We start from the raw sequence: 22,139 nt of genomic DNA, 5'->3' as shown, positions 1-22,139 counted from the left end.
ATATACTGGAATACATGCTGGAAAACAGTGGGAAGATATTAGAATGGCCCTGTGGGGGAAAAGCACTGCAACAAAACTAGGAATATACTGGAAAATGTAAAAAGACACACTGGAATTAATATTAGAATTTATACTGGGAAAACACTGGAATGACACCGAGGGACAACAGAGAATCAGTGGGAAAATACTAACCACCCAGGCCATAAATACTAGCAAAAACACACAGAATATTCTGAAAATGACTAAAATAAACGTCGAAAAATATTAGAATATGTACAGCAACATTCTTTTTATATACATCATTTTTATTTTAGATTTTCATCAAGTGTCTTTCTTATATTTTATGTTCTAGTTTTACATTTTTATTTAAATTAATTCTTATATTTTTATATTCTAGTTTTACATTTTTTATATAAATTGCATTTCTTATATTTCATATTCTAGTTTTTAGATTTTTATTCCCATCATGGGACAGTCGTAAAAAAAATCATACTGTGTATGTAACAAATAAAATTTTAATTTGAATATATGGGAAAAATATGTAAAAAAAAACAAAACAAAACAAAAAACTGGGATCAATATTGGAATATAAAACTGGGAAAACACTGGAACGTCGCTGGAGAAAATCCCTGCTACGGCAGGAACCACTGCAAAAGAGCTGGAAAACACCGGGAATATCCGGGAATATACAGTATACTGAGAAAAGGTTGAGACGACACACCATGTATTGGAATATTGAATACTCCTGAGGAAATCCTCTGCAAGAACACTGGGAATTTAGGAAATACTGGAAAAGCATAAGAATATATAATTCCTATTGTGGAAAACCAGTAAGAAAAGCAGCGGGAAAATATATATAGGGACATGTAGAAACTGGGCCTGGAACACCTATAAATATGGAGAAGATGTTCTTTTTTATAAAGGATATCAAATTCCTGTTTGTCATTTCTCACTTAATTGTTATTTTCTCACAGGGAACATGAAGCAAGTGTCTAAGGACAACAATATTAAACCAGTGGCACTGATTCATCTTGCTGCTTTTATTCCACTCTTATACCAGATTAATTAAGTCAGGAACACAATGTTAGTCCTTTTTTTTATTTTATAAGACACAATCAGACTTGTTTGCTTTAATGGCTTCTTCCTGCAGTCTGTCCTTATAGACTAATCAAGCTGACATTTTCATATCGACGTGACTTTTGGCGTCTCCATCTGCAGGGATGAAAGCTGTTCGCATAAATATCTACAAATCAGCTGCTAGGAAAACAGTTTGCTCGCGGTTTATTTCTGATCACCGGCGATTCCCTGAAGGAGTCCGTGCTCCCGAGCGAGACTGAACACCACACACGTTAGCTCAGATAATCATCATACAGTGAAGTCGTGGTAATGACGTAGTGAAACTGTGTGACCTTCAGTGTGTGTGTGTGTGTGTGATAAATGAGTGTGTTAGTCTGCTGAAATATGGATGGTTAACGTTAATGCACAACACTCCAGGGAGAGCTCTCACTCTGCAGCATATGGAAGTGAAATTGAAAATGAAAAATGATTAACCATTCAAAAAAAAAAAAAAAAAATATTTATTTTCATGAATTGGATTTTTTTTTCCCCAGCATCCTTAATGATGGTTAGGAGAGGAAATGATGTGTGCTTTGTTCCTGTATCCTTCTATGTTGATCTTAATGGTTGGTTTGATTGTTTAATTAAAATTGTAATCAATTACTGCTTCCTTTTTCCACCTCTGTTTCATTTCCCCCCAATTTAGCCTTCTTTCTCTCCTCCAACAATCTACTCATGCTTTCTTTCTTAATTTAATTTTTTTGGGTTTCCTCTTCCTGATTTTATTTTTCTTCTATTTTCCTTTCTTTTCCCTCCTAACTCAAGCCACCTCCTTAATTTCCCACACTTATTTCACATTTCCGTTTCTTTTTCTCTCTCTTTTTTCTTTTTTTTTTGTCAGTTCTGTGGGTGGAAAAGAGATTGTTGATGAGAAAGATAGATCAGAGGAGAATTACCAGATTGGTTTGAGCTGCCTGGAGGGATACAGTCACGCAAATACTCACGCTTTACAACTGTAGTGAGAAGAAAAGCATCTCAACAGACAAAGACCACATCAGGTTCCTCTCCTGTCAGCCGAGAGAGCAGGAATCTGAGTTATGGTTCTCACCCAAACTAGCCTCAGATTGCAGTTGTTGGTTGACAGGAGAGGAACCTGATGTGGCTTTGCCTGCTGTAGCTCATAGGTTTGATGTTTTGTACATGCTGAGATGCTGTTCTGTTCACCATGGTTGTAACAAGTGATTATTTGAGCAGTATATAGTTCCTGGCAGCTCAAACCAGCCTGTTCATTCACCTGAATGAGGATGAGGTTCACTTCTGGTTCCTCTCAAGGTTTCTTCCTCATATCATCTCAGGGAGTTTCCCATCCCACCATCACCTCAGGCTTGCTCATTAGGCATAAATATTTATAGAATCTTAAATTGTATCATTTTTATTCTATCAGTGTATATTTCTGTAAAGCTGCTTTGAGACAATGTCTATTGTTAAACAAATCAATTGAACTGAATTCTCATCTGATCTCTCTCTCATCAACAAGGTGTTTCAGCCTGCAGACCCTCCACACACAGGACAGGTCTTTTTTTCCCCAATTCTGCGTAAACTCTAGAGACAGTTAAATTCAGAGATCCCCCCTCCCCCCATTCTGATGTTTTTCTCAGTCTTGTTGTGTAGCAGTATGATTTTATCCATTGTGCTTCTTCCACATGTTTGGTCTTTGATTGCAGTAATGCACAGGTGTTCCTAATAAAGTGACCAGGAACTATATTTTTCTCAAATTGCTTTTCATTCTTCCTACATTCATTCATTCCCCTTTTCTGTTCTCCCTTTCATTGTCTTTGTTCCTACCCTTGTCTTTCTCGTTTTTTTTCATTCCTCCTGTCTTCCTTCTCTCTGGTTTTCATTTTGTTCTTCTCATCCTCATTTATGTGTCTTTGTTACTCCCTTGATTTTTTTCTCTCCCTTTCATCACGAACACTTTCAAGCTGTTACGCTTATACAGTTTCTTTTCCTGTCTTTTTTTTGTAGGCTTTCTCTGTGAGCACATTAACACTCTACTCAGAAACTCAGCCCTGTGTTCACTCACACAGCGAGTGCGCACTTCACTTTACCACTAATCTCGAACCCTTGCTCGGAAAATCCACTCGATTTTCTAAAGACATAGGAACATATGATGGGAAGGTTTCCGCCGTGGTCCCGGCTCCTTCATCACACCCCACTGATTCATTTAAGAAAGACTGTGAGTGTAAGAGAATACACGCGTATAAGAGTGTATTAAGGTCACTAGTGCGCACTACTCTTTTGTTAGCGACCTTCATTTTCAGCCTAATTGTGATTGAACTTTGGCTCTGTGCTAATAGCCGTGAGGGACGAACTCCCCTGGAAGTAAAGGGAACAAAATTAAATCTGAGTTTTCAATTTTCCCCGTTCCCACTTGGGCTCAGGCGCTAAATGGGTTCGAGCGTTAATGAATTTCAAAAATAAGGCGGGCGACGCGGGAGGGGATCTAAAGAGCTGTGTTCCAAATACGCGTGACCTTGTTTTTTTCTCCTGCTAGATGCTAAAACCTGTTAAGAAAGACGTCCACCCCGTTCTGACAGTGCTCCTAAATGCACCCTAGTCACCTAGCAATGTAGACTTCAGGAGCACACTCGCTAATCCTGAAGCTGCTACTGCATTCCGACGCATCAATATTACAATAATTTACAAACTGTTTATTGGTGCTAGTTTGCTAGCTGTCTGTGCACACCTCCACCTGTCAGGGGAACACCAGTGTATATTCCTGATAGAAAATCACACAAATAATTATCTTATAGGTCATGATCATGCTAGCTACTGGTGCTTGTTCTTAGCAAGTATTTTGCTAGATAATTATCACATTACCTAGCAAGCAGAAACAATGCTTGCTATATTGCGATGTTGACTCCCTTAACCTTTAAATTATTTCATTTCTGAGGACAACAGTTGAACAGAACCGTTAAATCTGAGGATAAATATCTAAATATATCTAAATACAATCTACATGAACACAAGTTTTGTAGCTACTTGCTAAAATTGGAAAATATCATGCTAGCTACTTCATAAACCAGTGCTTTATCACACAACCAGCTAGTTTCCATGTGGTATAGCTGATACGAGTTTATATGAGCAGTATTATCTGTGTAATTATTATATTTCTGAGGTAGAATTTCAGTTAATAGACTCATTTGGTTAAACTTAGACGGTTTAACAAATTCAAGAAAAGCTTAACAATTTTTAGAATCTTTTACAGAGTAATGTGTTTACACATAAAATCATTTTCTGTCATCTCTGAGCACTTCACTAGCATTGTTAGTGAGCCTCATGCACAATGATTAGCATCATTTTTTCCCCAGCAAAAGCGTTTATGAGGTTGAAATTGAAGAAAAAAAAAACATTGCTTTACACGTTTAATGAACTCATTTTAGCATGTAGGATTTAGAAATGCATTATGGGTAAAAGTGGCATGCTAATTAGTTTGTGAGGCTAACTGACTAGTTAAATCCTCTCAGGTTTGACTGATTTCTGTTATCATTAAATCAGAATGAGCATTTTTTCCCCCACAATTCTGAGATTTTCAGGGCTTCGTTAGCATTGTTAGCGATCCTCTTACAACGATAATTAGCATTTCATTAGCATAATTTTCCCGCTATTCAATACTTACTAGCAGAAATCACATTTCGGAAAGCCTGACAGTGTTTCACATGTTTAATGGACTCGTTTCATCTGTTCGGCTTTTATTAAAGACGCCCGAGATTTATTCATAAAAATGAATTCTGGGTAAACAATAACGCATCTCTAATAGGCTTAAGGCGCTATCTCGCTAACTCATTATGACTTTAATTGATTTGTATTATCATCATTAAGAGAATAATAATATAGATACAAACAAAAGCGTTTTATATTGCGGCTTTGTTAGCACTGTTAGTGATCCGTGTACTCTTTTAATTAACATGGTTTTCCTAGCGTTCCTTCCTCAGATATTACATTTCTGAAAGGCAGCGTTTTACACACTTTTTATAGACTCATTAAAAATGCATTAAACCTTCCGTTAAAAAATATAACTGCTTCATTTAAGGCTCCTTCTGATGGGTTTAACTAATTATTATTATTATTATTATTATTATTATTAATAATCAGAATAAACACAGTTAGCGACCTTCAGCCACTTGTAATTAGCATCATTTCCTCGGGGCTCATTACTGACTGACACAGATATCAAACTTCTGGCAAAAAAACCCCATTGTTATACATGTTTAATGGACTCATTTCATCTATGGATTTATTTAGAAATTCCATGTGGGTGGCAAAAAAAATGTTTCATGCTAATAGGCTTATGTGGCTAGCTGGCTAATTTAAGGCTATTGGCTCATGGGATTAATGATTTGTGTTATTACACTGAATCGTTATCAGCTCAGTACAGGAGGACACACACACACACACACACACACACACACACGGAATGAGGTCAACATATCAGTTTAATGCTTCTCATTAGAAACCCGAAATAAATAAGTGACAGAGATTTAGCTTGTTAATGTGCTCTGTAAAAAATAGTAGACATACAGGTTATTAAAAAATCAAATCAAAATAAAATAAGCGTTATAATATACTTTTAGGTACATAGTACCGAGAATAAAAAAAAAAAGCATATGATGAAATAGATAATATTGCACTGTTCCGCTTTAAAAACATTTTGAAGAATCATTGAAGAAAAAAAAAAGTATAGTGTATTAAAACTTTGTTTAAAATGTTTAGATGAATATTTGATAACAATAATAACACCTTTATAAAGCCCACAGTGTTTCAGACATCATTACACAACACACGTTGAAGAAGCAGAGATCCATCATTTGTCATCATTAAACATATAGTGTTTCTATAGCAACCAACAAAAAATTAGGAGGAAAAACAAGAAAAAAACTTACTTACAATAATCTGGTTGTATCATCACGTTCCTGTAACCAGTGATATGATTATAATGAACTGCAAATAAAGATCAGCTGTTTCTGTCTGATTGTCTAGGTTTCATATTAATGCTGAAACCATGGTCCTCACCATCACTATAGAACATCGTCCTCACAGTGAAGCACAGTGATGGCAGCATGGTGCTACAGAGCTGCTTCTCTTTAGCTAGGACTGGGGCTCTGTGCGAGAGGGAATATGGATGGATAACTCCAAATAGTGTTTTATTTCGGCATAAAACCTGCAGGTCCCTGTTTAGACAACTGAAGATGAAGAAAAATTTCCCCCTCCAGCACAACAAGCCAACACGCAAACCCAAGCCGTGGCTTCAGAAGATGATGATGAATGTTTGGGAATGGCTCAGACAGAGCAGTGGCTTGAAGAGGACTATGCTCAGGAGATCCCCTCACTATACTGATAGATCCGGAGCACTTTTGCAAGGAAGAGAGGAATAAAATTATTTCCAAACCAAGCTGGGAGAGTTTTCCCCAAACAGCCAGAGTGCTGCATTACACAAGCAAATGGAGCCGTGACAAAAAGCGTTAGTTAAGGGGTGTGAAAACTTATGCAACCAGGTTATTGTAAGTCATTTTTTTTCCTCCTAACACATTTGTTTTTCACTTGAATTGTGTTGGTTGTATAATGCATTAAAGGTGAAAAAAAGATCTGACAAGATTTATTTTGGTGTTATTTATTTAAACAAATAAAAAAAAGTTTCAACAGGGTTGTGTTAGACTTTATTCACTCTTCACTGTGTATTTGTCTGTCTGCCTGTCCATCTACCTATATGTCTGTCTGTGCCTTCTACAATACATTTTGAGTGGGCGGGGCTTATAAAGGTTGCTCTATATTCACCTTCCTGTTTATCTTGTACAATACACTGAGTGGGTGGGGCTTATACAGAAAGCTCTGTATTCATCTGTCTGCCCATCTGTCTGTCTAAACGTCCATCATCTCCTTTGTCTGTCTGTCTGTCTGTCTGTAAAGACTAAGGTGAATGCATTCATTTAAATCCTCCTGAGCTCTAATCTGTTTCTCATGAATATTAATTTCAATAGTAATGAATATTCAGATATTAAATGTAATCAGCAATCAGATGAAATCAGTTTAAAACCCGTCTTCCGGAATACTCTGTCTGTTTCTTGCTGTATTTCCTCCTCTGTTTTCCTTTTCCTCCATTAAACCGCTGTCAGAAGCTGCGGGTCAGTCGCGCGCCCTGCGCCTGTCAATCATCCTCCCCCAGGAGCATAGCCCCGCCCCCTTAATCATCACCTACACTGTTTAAATCTGCCCTTGTCTGTAAGGGAATGTCAGGAACATCTCAGGGTGCTTTTTTCACCCTCATTGACTCCAGAGGGCCCTTAACACAAAGAGAAGTGTTATGGAACCAGTGTCAGTGTCGGCAGTGTAAAGAAGAAAAAAAAAAAGAAAAGATAACAGATGAGAGATGAGAAGGTGTCTTGGTACAGAGTCTTTACTGCGTCCAGGTTCAGGAGTGGGAGTGTGTTCAGGTGTTACCTCCATAACATGAGCAGTGTGTATGCTGCACTGAGAACTGACACGGCACCGTGTGTGTTCCTGCAGCCTGAAGAAGCCTGAAGGGTGCGTCCAGCAGCTTGTGTGTGTGAGCCATGGTGAGTGATATCATCAGGCTTCTGTTCATTTACTGAAAAAAGAGAGACAGGACATTCTCGTAAGTATCTAGATAAGAATTTGGGTCAGAAGCTTAAAACATTTCATGGAGAACACTAACTAGTAATGGACAATGTCCTAGTACTAGACATGAAGTCTGCTACTTAAGAAAAAGCCTTAAAATTCTCCAGTATAGACACTGAATCAGCAGGAGGTCTGTGATTTGGGATGTAGACTTAGAATGAATTTGGGATGGAGCCATTGAATAGGTGACATACTAGGCACTAACACGAACTAGCCGTGACCTCAAGAATCTAAAATGCAGTAGGAATTCCTAACTAATCCAGCGCACTAGCAGCATGTTTATTTGGGATGGAGCCTCGCTCTTAATATCCGTTACATAGTTTCCCATATCGGTTGCCAGATGTTACAATTTTTCAGCCAACAAACACTAAAGAATGAACAATTCATCATGTTTTTCGGACATTTTCTTTTGCTTGAGAGGATTCTGCACATTTCTTGGCTACGGTGAGTTTGAGGTGATTTATTACAGCCATGACAGGATATTTGGATTTCTTTAGTTATCTTGGTTATGTTTTGTGAAAAAAAAAACAAAAAAAAAAGCCTTTTGGGAAATTAACAAAATACCACAGCATTAAATGTTTTTATAATAGTCGCTGTTGAATAACTTTCCATCCACATTCACAAACTGCACAAGGCTGCTTACATTATGCTGAACATCTGCTACTATAATGCTAACGGTTTAATCCCACCATGCCTGATCGTACTGCTGTTTACCATCATGCTAGCTTGTGTGTTAGTATATTAACAGTAACGCTAGTTGATGATTTAACCTGTTACTGCGATGCTAGTTTAGCCAGTTTACTCTTTTGTTTTAGCCTGTTTACTTCATGCTAAGATCGGTTAGCCCGTTCAGCATGATGCTGTGAACAGAAAGCTGTGTGTGTGTGTGTGTTTGATTCAGTTAGCACTATCGATCCCTCCTCCTTGCCTTGGAGCTCCTGACAGCCATTTTTGAAGGCATGCTGCGAAAAAAGCGAGGGTGGGATATTTATTCTCCTCCATAGAATTGATCTTTAGGCAGTTTTTGGATTGAAACACAGCCGCCCAAGTCATGCTTGCGAGAGAAAAACAATTAAAGACGAACGGGATGGAGAGGGGCGCGAACACACACTGAGCGTCGTGTCAACACGCAGACGAAATAATGATCAAGGTGAAACAGACGTTTGTGTTGAAGCGTGTGTTTTTATAAACTTCACTCATCACTTCAGGTCAGTTTGTTCATCACACCATTTTAGGCGGCAGACGTGGGGCGGGGCTTTCAGATAAACTCCACTAATCACTGTACCCTCTCTGTGTGAGTGGATCCATTTTAACCACATAAATAAATGACATTTATTAAAATTGAAATAAAAAAAAAGCAATAATTACTGTGGTCATGAATATTTTATTTAATAGTGTTGCAGTTTCGCAAACTAAGAAGCTAGCAACCTATTTACTTTTATTTAGCTTAGCACAGTACAGTATTGCCTTGATACATTGTTTTATTTAGTTACCAGCTAGTTAGCCATGCCTGCTTTAATGCTAGCTATTCTAATTATAACACCAGTGTAAACACTAGCTAGATACCTAAATACCTTATTATATGTGTGTAATTATAGACAGTACTAGAAGTGAAGGCTTCATCGTATTGCTATTTTAAAGTTAGCTTTGTGCAGTTAACCACTTCAATGACAGCATCATTCCTAAATTAGCTAGTTGTTACCTCTATATTTATCAATTCTAGTCAACTTTGTCTATTTGCGTAAACACTAGTTGTTCTTTTCTCTTCCTCAGCTCGACATAATGCTCAGCATCCTAGCTGAACTAAGAAATTATTAAAAGGTCAACTTTAGCTAAGATTAAATCCCGCTGGCTAATATTTGTGCAGTGCTGGCTAGCCGGCTAAAAGCAATGAAAGAGGCTACATGAAAGAGGCTAGAGAAGTCTGCATGTGCTCACCTTAAATCATGATTTGCATAATGAATCAAGGTTCTTGTGTTCCTTTTTGGTATTAACCTCTCATTAGCCTTTTTTATTAGCAGCTTTTGGTTTGGCGCGCATTCTTGTTTAACGTTTGTCCAGCGACGTGCCGATATTCTCAATCCCCTGATTAAGCGGCCGTGTGCTGGGGGAATACAGCCGATTAATATTCAAATTAGCAAACGAAACAGCAGCTCGTTTCATTTCCACACCAAATAATGAAGAGCAGAATGGAAAGGGAAATGCAGGAATTTCCCACAGAGGGCAATTAAATCAGGATGATATTATGCACGAGTTGGGCGTGATTACGCTGCAAATCGTAAATAATCATTAGAACAAATTACAGAGCTGCGCTTTGCAATTACACATCCGGCTCATGACACGTTCTACAGCCTGATAACAGGGTGTCATAGTGCAGGATGAACACTAATAAATACAGTGTCATGCACACAATGCGCTACACACATACACACACACACACACACACACACACAGTTTTCACCGAATTTTGCCCTGGACACATTATTACTGTGAGTAGTAGTTGTAGTAACAGTTGTTATAACTCTGGACACTACCACTGAAGCTTTTAAAGCTGTGAGACTGTGTTATAGTCGAGGGTAAATATTTTTCCTGAGGGTCTTTCTGGGATTTTTCACCCCAGGCCTGTTTTTAATAGCTATCTGCAGGCTACAGCCAATTAATATAATAAGGAGCATTGATTAAAAAAAAAAAACCTTAACATTCAAGGCATGATAATATCAGCATATTTCTTGTAGGGCTAAGAATGAGCTGGTTCTGCAGGCAAGAAGCAAAAACTGGTTGTAAAAGTGTGACTGTGAGTTGCTAAGAGATGTCTCTAGAGACAGGAAACCCTGGACTTCACTAGGACCCTAGAGGAATTTTAGATTTGGATCCAAGAGCTGGGAACTGTTATTCTTGACTCTTGAGCTAGGTACTTAGAGCTCAGTCCTCCTATAAGACCCGAACTGGTCTCTATAGAGAAGGAGGTCGGATTCCAACTAGAAAATAATTTCTGGACTTCTGAGAACCCTAACACTTTTATATTATTATTTATTATTATACTCCCACCATACAGCTAGTACCTCTGAATTCACCTCAGACTCTACAGTTCACACCTCTGACTCCAGATAAGATTAGACAGAGCTATGCACTCTGAAGCCCTTTACACCCTGAACTTTACTAGGAACCTTGGACAAGATCCAAACTCTACAGCTAGGGACCCTGGACTCATTACAGACAGTCTCTACAGCTTCGAACTTTGACCTCCTGACCTCAAAAGCCAGGTTTTCCAAATTCAATTCAGACTCTAGAGCTAGGAACTTTAGATCTAACTTTATTTCTAGAGTCAAAAACCCTGGACTTGATCTCTAAGATTTGAAACTCATCTAGCAAACTACAACTAGAATTAGCAAACTAGAATTTCACTTAAAACCCTGCACTTGGTGTCCAGAGCTACGGACTCTAGACTCAATTAAGATTCTAGAGCTAGATACACTAGACTTGTCTCAGACTCCAGAGTTCAGGCCTACAGAAAGGGGAGCTTGGACAGAGGTATAGTGGATCTCTAGAACTAAGCACCCTGGATTTAACTAGGAGGTAGGGACTCTGGATAGATAGATTGAACTGAATTGTCCTAAACTTTGATTCTAGAGGACTCTTGACTCAACATGACTCATGATTCCAGAGTCTAGATTTAGGCAGTCCAGATTAGAATAGGGAATTGGAGCTAGACAAACTGGAATTGACTAGTACTATAGCATCAGAGGTTTTGAACTTGATTTATAGTCTTGGCACCCTTGACGTGAGTTTAGAGCAAATAAAAGTCTTGATTTAGACTGCAAAGCCTGAGAAACAGCACATAACTAGGTCCCTTACTTACTAACTTTCTTACTTAACCCTGGTTCTAAAACCAGGAATTCTGGAGTCAACACAAATGCACAAGTCTGAATGATGGCATGCAGTTAGGACATCGCCTGGAGCTGTATCTCTGATGTGATTTTGAATAATGGAGGCTTCACATCATCGCTGACAGTGCAAGTGAACAAACACAACCAACACACAGGACACACCCACTCTCACTATGCAGCACCTTTAACAATGCTTTTTTTTCACTGTATTACTTTATTATTATTATTTTTAAAAAAAGAACCCGGTGCAGAGAGTAAAGACCTGGTCAGGGTGATGGGGCAGAACACTGATACTGTAAGTAGTGCACACTACAGAAGGAAACATTAGAATCTGAATTCAGCTCACAGTGGAGCAGGACGGCCTGAGTGTACACACACACACACACACACACACACCAGCTGCTTAAACCAAACACCCAGAGCCTATCTCAAGGTATATGTGTGTGTGTGTGTGTGTGTGTGTGTGTGTGTGTACACTCAGCAGCAGTGAGAATGTGGCGTGAAATGAGTCTCTCTGATATTTAATTAAAGCAGAAGGAAGGGGGGGGGCACTCACACCCTTCATCCAATATGGATGAAATAGAGTGCGCAAAAAGGAAGCAAAAGCAGACCAGGAGATGTCCTGTGTTTATCTTCACACACTTTTAACTTCTGGGAGAATTGTGCGTGTCTGTGTGCGTGTTTCCAGTTCTCCTTAAATATTTACATGTTGAATACTTAAGCATGTGTGTTTAAAGTGGTGTGTGTTAGTGTTTCACCACCTGGTGTGTGTCTGTCTGGACCAAATAGAGGTATAAATCGATGAAAAAACATGATTGATGAAAAAAAAACAAAATAAATAAAACATTCTTCAGGGATTCGTAAGGGTTTCATTTCATAATCAAGTCTCCTTAAAATGCTTTTTAATTCAAAACACTTTCTGGTAAAGAAACCCTCGGGTTGAAGGTTTCTACGTTCTACACATTCCTGAAGAACTTTAAGAGGGTGAAAGTTTTTCAAGTGTGAAACAAATACAAACAACCATTAAAAAGGAATTGTGTGCTGATAATGAGTGTGGATTGTAATTAGGAGCATGCCGTTCCCTTGAGTACGAGTTGAAGCGAAGCGGCCTGATTGGTTGGAGGCTGTGACGCCCATTATGACATCATTAGCTGGAAATGAAATCGTCCAACATGGTGGAAAGTTTCACGCTTGAATATAAAACAGTTTAAGTTTGGAAAAATGACAGAAGTCAAAGCAAAAAGAAGCAGTAGTGATGTGTGGTACAAGAAATGTAGCAGAAAAGCTGTACAGAGTAGTGTGTGGATGGAGGTGGAGGTCAGTAACACTGTTAGGGTTGGTACACTACAGTTAGATCAGGACAGTTTTTCAGGTTTATGTCTCTATTTGAGGAATAAAAATAATGCTTTGGTTAACACGATTTGCTCTTCTGTAAAGAAAACATGCAAAGGATTGAAGGATAAGCTGACCTAGCACTCATCTGATACTCTTGCAGCTTGTCTCAATGTCCTCTGATGTCCTGAAACGATACTATTAAATGATTAAAAGTGTCAAATTAATGTATTTCTGCATTTAATATTAAATGGCATTCCATAGTTTTTCAAGGGTATTCACAGCTGAAGCTGTAAGAATTTTAACTACTCAGTTAAATCTGAATATACACATCGTGTCTGTTTCTGAGTCCTTCTGTTCACCTACATGTACAGCTTTAGTGATGTAACGTTACTTATGAATCGTATCGTAAGGTTCGATAAGAGACTCCTGTTTAGATGTGTCCGCTTATTGAACAAGACACTGAACAGACAGCATGATAAAGTGTAATAAACGCTTCCTTCGCTGAAAAAGTAGCTCCCATTTACACCAGGGAAAGCTTAGTCACGGCTCATTCCGTTACATCCTAACGTACAGCTTTTATTTCATTATATGCTGCCAGGAGTCTCAACGCTGTATCTTTATTAGGTTTCAATTATTGCACTGTTGTAATGTTGACTGCATTAGTCAGTTGTAAACGAAACCTAAGGCACGTACTCATACACTGGCAATCCGTATCTTTGCGACGAATTGTCTAATGAATCCTAACTGCTGCTAGTTAGCGCTCTGACAATCTCATATATCTGTTATGGACGCGACACGTGCGGCTATAAAAATCAATATTCACCTACACAATGAGGCCGTTAAAGGAAACACAGTGGCGCGTCCGTGATGAATCGCTTCGGCCTTGTCAGATTTATCAGACCGTTTCACAAAAACAAGGAACACAGCCTTCAGTGAGCTGTGTGTGTGGGTGTACGTGTAAGTGTGTGGTGTTCCTAGCCTTGTTTTTTTTCCCCTTCTTTTTTTTCCCCCAAGCTGTAATTTATACGTGTCGCCAGCCACGACGGGATCTAAACAGAGTTATTAAAATATTTGGAGCGAGGCCGCCGTTCTCCATCATCTGACATTTCAGCGTGAGAAAGACAAGAGAGTCTGGCTGCTGCCCAAATACAGAGCCTCAGGCTCCTTCCCTTTAAAGGGTGCAGTGAAGGAGAATGACGGAGCATAGTGGAGCGGAGAGCTCGACATGGCCAAAAGCTGACCTTCAAGGTGAAGTGCTCATCGTGTAAAAAATGTAAAAGCGAATCTGGAAGAAAGGAGTTGTTATGAAGTTTTAATAGATACTCAAAGTGAAAATGCTTAGAGAGCACAAATTTTCCAACATATATAAAATATATAATTAGGCTAGTAGATGTACACCAATCAGGCATAACATTATGACCACCTGCCTAATATTGTGTTGGTCCCCCTTTTGCTGCCAAAAAAGCCTTGACCCAATGAGCCTTGACCACCTATGACCCTGTCACCGGTTCACCACTGTTCCTTCCTTGGACCACTTTTGATAGATACTGACCACTGCAGACCGGGAACACCCCACAAGAACTGCAGTTTTGGAGATGCTCTGATCCAGTGGTCTAGCCATCACAATTTGGCCCTTCTTCAAACTCACTCAAATCCTTACACTTGTCCATTTTCCCTGCTTCTAACACATCAACTCTGAGGACAAAATGTTCTGTTGCTACCTAATATATCCCACCCACTAACAGGTGCCATGATGAGGAGATCATCAGTCTTATTCACTTCACCTATCAGTGGGCATAATGTTATGGCTGATCGGTGTATAAGATAGTGTGTGTAAGACAGGGTATATATATATAAGAAACTGAAATTTTACATTCAAATGAAAGTTATGTTAAAATATACATTGAAATTTAAAAAATAGTATGAAGTAAAATCATAAATTACATAAACCTAAAAAATAAATAACATTATGAATAATTAATTAATAATAAATTATAATTCATATAATTAATAATAAAATAAAGGCTATACCTTGAGAGGTAAAATTGTAAAATTAATATAGGTAATTTGAAAGTGTTTAATTGTAAAGTAAATGGAAATTAAAATGAAAATACTCGATAATTTTGCAAAAAAAAAAAAAAAAAAGTTATAGTGTGAAGTAATCAGAGGAAGCATTTAGCTAGCTAATGAACACAATGCTAATGTAGACAAAATGAGAACATGGCATGTAACTAATCAGAGTTAGCTAATCAGTACAGCGTGCTCAGGTGAAATCTGCACTAACATATGGGTTAAATAGATCAGAACAGAGAGAAAGCGGAAAAAAGAGTCAGATAAATAAAAAAGGTGGGTGCGAATTGATAGACGGAGACGGTTTCAGTAATTAACACATTCTCGTTGGGGAGATCAGAGCACTGTGATTTAATTAGCTGAACATATGGACACAGCGTGTGTTAGCTGATAAATAAACACACGGCGGTGTGGTGAAGGACGAAGCGGCTCATGCAGGAAGGATTCTCTCGCTTCGCTGGAATTGATGAGAGGAAACGTATTAGCTGGAGTAAATCTAGCTAAATTACTCAATTACATGAAAGTCACACGGCGTCAACCAACCGTGAGCTTTCTAAAGCTAGCTAAAAAAAAAAAGAAAAAAGACTTTTGTTGAAGTATGCTAGCTAAATAGAAATGCTATCATGCTAATAGTGTTTAAAAGAAGTCATGCTGTAGAAAAATAAAAAGTTCTGGACATATTTCCATATAGAAGCTGCAACAGAAAATAAGTGTGAAATGTAACTGTTTGTCATTTGGTGAGAAAATCTCCTCAGCAGCAGAAACTCTTTGCTTTAATGCGAATGATTTTTTCCATCAAACTAAAACAATCTAATAAGAGCGTATAAAATAATCCTAAAGTCTGAAGATTAGCCAGAATTGTGAGGTAAATGTTATACATTTCAAAAGCTAGGACATTTTCAAAGCTAACTGTACAAGATTAGCCTCTAAAATGTGAAGCAATCACAGGAGAAGTTAAATTATCTACCAAGAGGTGGCACTGTGTGTTTGCGTAACCGAAATAGCTAGGCTAGCGTTATTAGCAAAGTAGCTACATGTAAATAGCTACGATCGAGTTAGCTACGATCACTGTGTGAAATGAGGTAATAAATTAATACATAAAGATTTTTCCCTGCTGTAAATATGTGGAAGTTTGTTTTTCATGTACACACTCCATTTTTGCTAACTTCATCCTCCCCAGTAAATATGGCCACCGCTGACAGCAGAATGGATGCGAGCTCGAAATCGCAAATAACGAATGGTCACCCAGTGACCGCACATTAGAAACGGATCAATAGAAAGATAGAGGGATGGAGGGAAGAGAAAAAAATGGCTGTCCAAAATCAATAGCGAGCTAATCCGTGAATAGGAAGCGAGACGCTAATGGACGGCCATTTATTCCCCGCACCCGCAGAACCACAGGTCCGATGCTTAATAGCGCGCGGTCGGATAATTAGCGCTACCAATTAACGATGGAGGACGGGCTTTGATGGATGTGGATGTGTGTTGAATCGGATCAGTGTAAACACTTTCTCCCGTCACACCCTCTACTGGAGCAAAGAAAATGGAGGGAAAAGTAATAGCAGCAGCAGCAGCAGCAGAAAAATAATTCTTTTGTGCATCCTGAAGTGACAAGTTGATGTCGCGGGCTGCGTCCCAAACCGCTATATATATAAAAATATGTAATGTATGTAGTGCGACAAAATGGTTGCCATGGTTACCTGGCATTTACTAAACTGGTACATTAAAACAAGAAAAGAAACAAGGAAGCCTTGTGTTTCAGTCACACTCTCTCTCTCTCTCTCTCTCTCTCTCACACACACACACACACACACACACACGGATCAGTGCTGAACGCTTTTAAAAATGCAGCATGCAATTACAGTATCCACCTACTCTACTGTTAATTAACACACACACACACACACAGAGCATTAATGAACCCATACATCACCTTGCTAATCTAGCATTAATTAGCACACACAGTGAAGCTCTTCAGTGTGTCGCCTTCTTCCTTCTGATTCAAGCTCATTTTGGTTCTGCTTCTGGTTCTAGGTTTTAGTTTCTTTCCTTTAGGTTCTGGTTCTTGTGGTTCAGATTCTTATTCTCTTCTTGTTCTAGGTCCACTTTTTTCTAGTTCTTGACATGGTTCAGATTTCGTTTGGATGATGTTCAATTTTGGGTTCTTCTTGAATGGATTCTGGTTCTGGATTCTAACGCTCATTCTAATGTTTCTTTTCCATGATCTACTTTTAAGCGTGGTTCTACTACCTCTTTCTTGTTTTGATTCCGGTTTTTGTTCTCATCATGGTTCATGATTATGTGTTCTGAGATTCAGAAGCCAGTTCAGGTTTGAGTTCTGCTTTTAGTTCTGGTTTTGGTTCATTTTAGGTTCTAATATTAGATAAATGTGTTTTTAATTCTAGTTTATTTACTAGTTCTGGTTCTAGTCCTTTTGTTTCTGAAAGATGTTCCAGTTTAGGCTTTTTTCCTCATTTTCTCATCTTTTTCATTCCAGTTCTGCCTTCAGTTTTTGTTCTGGTTCTTCTTGTAAAAATTCGGGTTCTGGTCATTGCACCACTTTTGATTCAGTTCTGAGTTTGGTTATGATTGTACTGATTCAGAGTCTGGATCTTGTTCTAGCTGTTTTTAAGTTTTCTGGCTTGTAGTTCATATAGTAGTAATTAAAAACCCCAATTAAATCCATTTCAGTTTCAGGTTCTAACACTAAAAAAATCGTGGATGATTTCATGGGAGTCAATACTTATAAACAGCAGGGTAAGGGGTGAATTTGCTGACTTCACACTGCAGCTCCATGTCAGAGCCGCTCTGGAACCATTCCTGACGTTTCCTTACAGATGAGGGCAGATTTAAACGGTGTAGGTGATGATTAAGGGGGTGGGGCTATGCTCCTGAGGGACGATGATTGACAGCTAGAGGGCACGCCGCTGCACACGACTGACCTGCAGCGTCTGACAGGGATTTAATGGAGGAAACGAAAAACAGAGGAGAAAAATACAGGGAGCTGAGAATATAACAGTCAGTTTTCAGTTTCTGTGCCTGGTTCTTCTTGAGGTTCTGCTTGTGTGTGTTTGGTCACTTTCTGTCCTGTTTTCCTTTTGGTTCTGATGTTGGTTCTGGTCATTAGTCTAGTTTTGATTCTGTTTCTAGTTCTTTTTCTGGTTCTTCTGTTGGTTCTGGTGATTGTTACTGAACGTCTGACTGAGTTTCAAGTTCTAGTTCTGGTTCTTGCTGTGGTTCTGATTTTCTGTCTGGATTATGTTCAGGTTTGGCTTTTTCCTGATTTTATCCTGATTGTATTCCGGGTTCTAGTTATATTCCTTTTATTCTTGTTCTTGAGCCTGTTCAATTCTGGTCCTGTGTCTAGTTCTTGTTCTGGTTCCTGGTACAGTTCTTATTTTGGTTCTGGTCATTATTTTGATTATGATTTTAATTCTTGTTTTGGTTCCAGTTCTTATCCCAGTTCTTGTTTAATCTGACGACGGATCAACTTTAAGTTCTAACTTTGGGTCATCTTTTCTGGTTCTTGTCCTGGCTGTGATTCTGATTCCAGATCTATATTTTACTAGTTCTGATTCAGTTTGTAGTTCTTGTTCAGATTTTGTTTCTGGATTGTGTTTAAGTTCTAGATCAGGTTCTAGTTTTTTTTGGTTCTTGTTTCATCATTGAATGTGGTTTTACTTACAGAGCTGTTCATGGTTCTGTATTCTGTGATAATTCATTTCCTTGATCCGATTATATAAGAGGATTATTGTTCTATTCCTGGTTTTTGCTTTGATTTTGAAATTCTGGATTTTGTTCTCTTGTCTTGGTTCTGGACTGAATCTTCTAGTCTTGGATTGTCTACTTGGTTGTATCCAGAGTCTGGTTCAGGGTATTCTGGTCTTCTGGCTGTAATGGTATTCTAGTTCTTGTTCTAGGTGTTTTAGCTAGACAGCTGGATGGAGAACACACTTTCTTTCATAGATAAATTCACTCTAGAGTTGTCAGTTCTCTCGTGCGCATGAACGTGAACGTTTTAGAAAATGAAGCCACGTGATGCCTCATCTGAATCCGTTAAGTGTCTGTATGTCTCTGGCTTTGTTCCAACACGGCTCTGACGAGTCAAAGCTAGAGAACGAGGAGAGTGTGTGGGTGCGCGTCAAGGGAATATGCATCCACGTTTTACTGCGTCGATATAGTGTCTCCATGGAAACAGTGCAGATGAATAGACAGGGAACTGGCGTCACGTCCAGATGCAGTTTTCACACTCTTATAATGGGTCTAAGTGTGGCTTTGATTCCAGTTTAGTTCTAGATCATATTCTGCTTCTGATTTAGAGCATGCTGTTTGTTATGGTTCTGATTATTGGTCTACTTTTGATTCTTGTTTTTGGTTCTGTACCAATTTCTTGGTCATGATTCTGAGTCTGGTCTTTGATGTGGTTCTGGTTGTTCTAGTCTTTATATCTCTTACCTCTTTTTTGTACTTGTTCAGGATCTGCTTCTAGTTCTAGTACCGGTCCTGATAATCCTGATAATTTATTTATTTTTGTTCTGATTCCAGATTCCAAATTGTGCTCTAGTCTTGGTTCTTCATCGTCCTTATGATGTTCTGGACCATGTTCCAGTTCTAATTCTGGTTATTTTCTAGACCTGATTCTAGTTCCACTTCTTGTGAATTTGACGTGGTTTTTTAATATATATATATATATATATATATATATATATATATATATATATATATATATATATATATATATATATATATATTGTTATATTTGTTAAATAAAATATAATTTGTTATATTTCCTGTTCTACTTTTGGTTATGGGTTTAATTTAAGCTTTTGTATTCTCTACGATTCCAATTCCGCTTCTTGTTCTTGCTGTTATTCTGATTCTCTTTGTAGTTTCTTGTTCTGTGAGTGACCCTCACAGCTTGATGTATTTCGGCTGGTTTTGATTTATGCTCAATTAGTATGCTAGCGCTAACATGTACAGCAGACAAGAAGGTGTGAATATGTTCATAATGACTCATTACATTACTGAGCGCTCTGTATAGCTTCGCCATGCAGCATCCTGCTATCAAAACAATCTGTTCATCATTCCTCCTTCCTCCACTCCTCCCTCCCTCACTGCAGGCTTTAGGGGACTTCTATAGAAGACAGGATCAGAGCGGCTAAAATAACGTGTATGATTTAGAGATTGTTTCAGATGATGTTACAGTGGTGACGCAAAGGGCAGCTTACATCTGGTGAACTCACGTCACAACAAATTAGACAGGACTGCACAGTGACACGGGAGTGTGGGCTTCTATCCAGCATCGTGTGTGTGTGTGAGTGCATGTGTGTGTGTGTGACAGCTGTGCTGTGGATAAAGAGCACTCGTGCAGCAGGTTGGTGTCCAAATGATGAATACCCATAATGCACTGTGGCATTAAAATTGGCCTACATATTGAGAAAAGGGTGTGTGCTTTGGGATGTGTTCACAGTAGACCGATGATGAGGTTTATGTGCCCTATAAAGTGAGGAGAGTGTGTGTGTGTTTTGGGACATGTCCACGTTGAACACAGCTGTCTGTCCCACTTACAGACACAGCCCTCTGTCCCACTCAAAGACACACACACAAACATATACACACGTCCCACTAAAAGATAAGGCTGTCTTTCCCACTAAAAGACATTCTCTTTCATCCCACATAAAAACACGAGCACCGGTCTCACTCAAAATCACATACACCTGTCTCACTCAAAGACACGCCCAGCTGTCTCACTCAAAGACACACCCAGCTCTCACTCAAACACATGCCCAGCTGTCTCACTCAAATACACGCCCAGCTGTCTCACTCAAACACACACCCAGCTGTCTCACTCAAACACACACCCAGCTGTCTCACTCAAAGAAACGCCCAGCTGTCTCACTCAAATACACGCCCAGCTGTCTCACTCAAACACACACCCAGCTGTCTCACTCAAAGACACGCCCAGCTGTCTCACTCAAAGACACACCCAGCTCTCACTCAAACACATGCCCAGCTGTCTCACTCAAATACACGCCCAGCTGTCTCACTCAAACACACACCCAGCTGTCTCACTCAAACACACACCCACCTGTCTCACTCAAAGTCGCTCCCACCTGGCCCATTTAAAAAAACACATCAGTTCCACTCAGTGGAAAGCCAATTTGTCTCATTCAAATACTTGCCAGTGTTTTACAAACTGCTTAAAGAAAAAATAAATATATAGCACAGATTTGCACCAATGTTTAACACAGTCTACTGTGTAGTACAGAAGTTTGGGATGCAGCCAGTGGCTGTGTTTGTTTGGCTGGAGATCTTTTAACGATGCCACTTCAGAATTCACACTTATTTTTAGCTGTGGATAAGAGCACCCTTGGCGTGCAGACTGGTGATTGTGTGAAGAATAGGTGTTAATTTGTTTTAATTTAAATTTGTTTAGTGTAGCGCTCTTTTCTCTCATTCTCTCTTTCGCTCTCTTCTCCACCTGTTATTTCTGCACTGAGGGCACTTGGAGAAAATAAACTCCCATTTTCCTTTTTAGGGGGAAGCCATGCCAAGTGAACATCACTCGAGTTTTTCTATTGAGTCGCAGCACATTCAAGGACAAAGTTGGGGGATGAGAAAAGTGAGAGAGCTCAGAGATGGTGAGAGAGAGAGAGAGAGAAGCACTGCCCATCTTTCACTGAAACCTTTGGACCCGTTTCAAATCAATTCTCAGAAAAAATACCCATGGCTCTTCAGCAGAGGGAATGATTGATCCCTCAACGACAAAGCTCTAAAGTTACACTCCGACTCGATTTCACCCACACAGAGATGCCGCCAGAGCGTCCTCACTTTTACACTTCGCCTAACGGCATTTTCGCATCCAAGCGCACCTAGATGCTAACACAGGAGGCGGTTGTGTCCCAAATGTGACGCATAGCATGTTTGAACAACTGTTTAAAGGAGCAGGATTTTACTTTGGTCACACATTTTTATTCTGGGTGTATGAGAAATAAATCTCACTTTTCAAGTGACGTTTCCTCTGAACAATATATATATATATATACTTAATTTTTTTCCAGAGCTCTATATATATATATATATATATATATATAT

General features: G+C 38.9%; 1 protein-coding gene across 2 annotated transcripts in view; it reads right to left on the bottom strand.

Moving 5' to 3' along the window:
* Positions 1-5,618: 5,618 nt before the first annotated feature.
* The window catches only part of gpc5a (glypican 5a), an 87,848-nt gene continuing 71,327 nt past the window's right edge, over positions 5,619-22,139 (bottom strand). For both annotated transcript variants that reach the window (XM_058380972.1, XM_058380970.1), the window contains exon 9: positions 5,619-7,702. In XM_058380972.1, coding sequence (XP_058236955.1) covers positions 7,551-7,702 — 152 coding nt within the window. In that variant the 3' untranslated portion in view covers positions 5,619-7,550. The remainder of the gene's footprint in view (positions 7,703-22,139) is intronic.

Source organism: Hemibagrus wyckioides, linkage group LG26 (genome assembly GCF_019097595.1).
Source record: "Hemibagrus wyckioides isolate EC202008001 linkage group LG26, SWU_Hwy_1.0, whole genome shotgun sequence".
NCBI classification, from domain to species: Eukaryota; Metazoa; Chordata; class Actinopteri; order Siluriformes; family Bagridae; genus Hemibagrus; species Hemibagrus wyckioides.
This window is presented reverse-complemented; position numbering and strand designations above follow the sequence as displayed.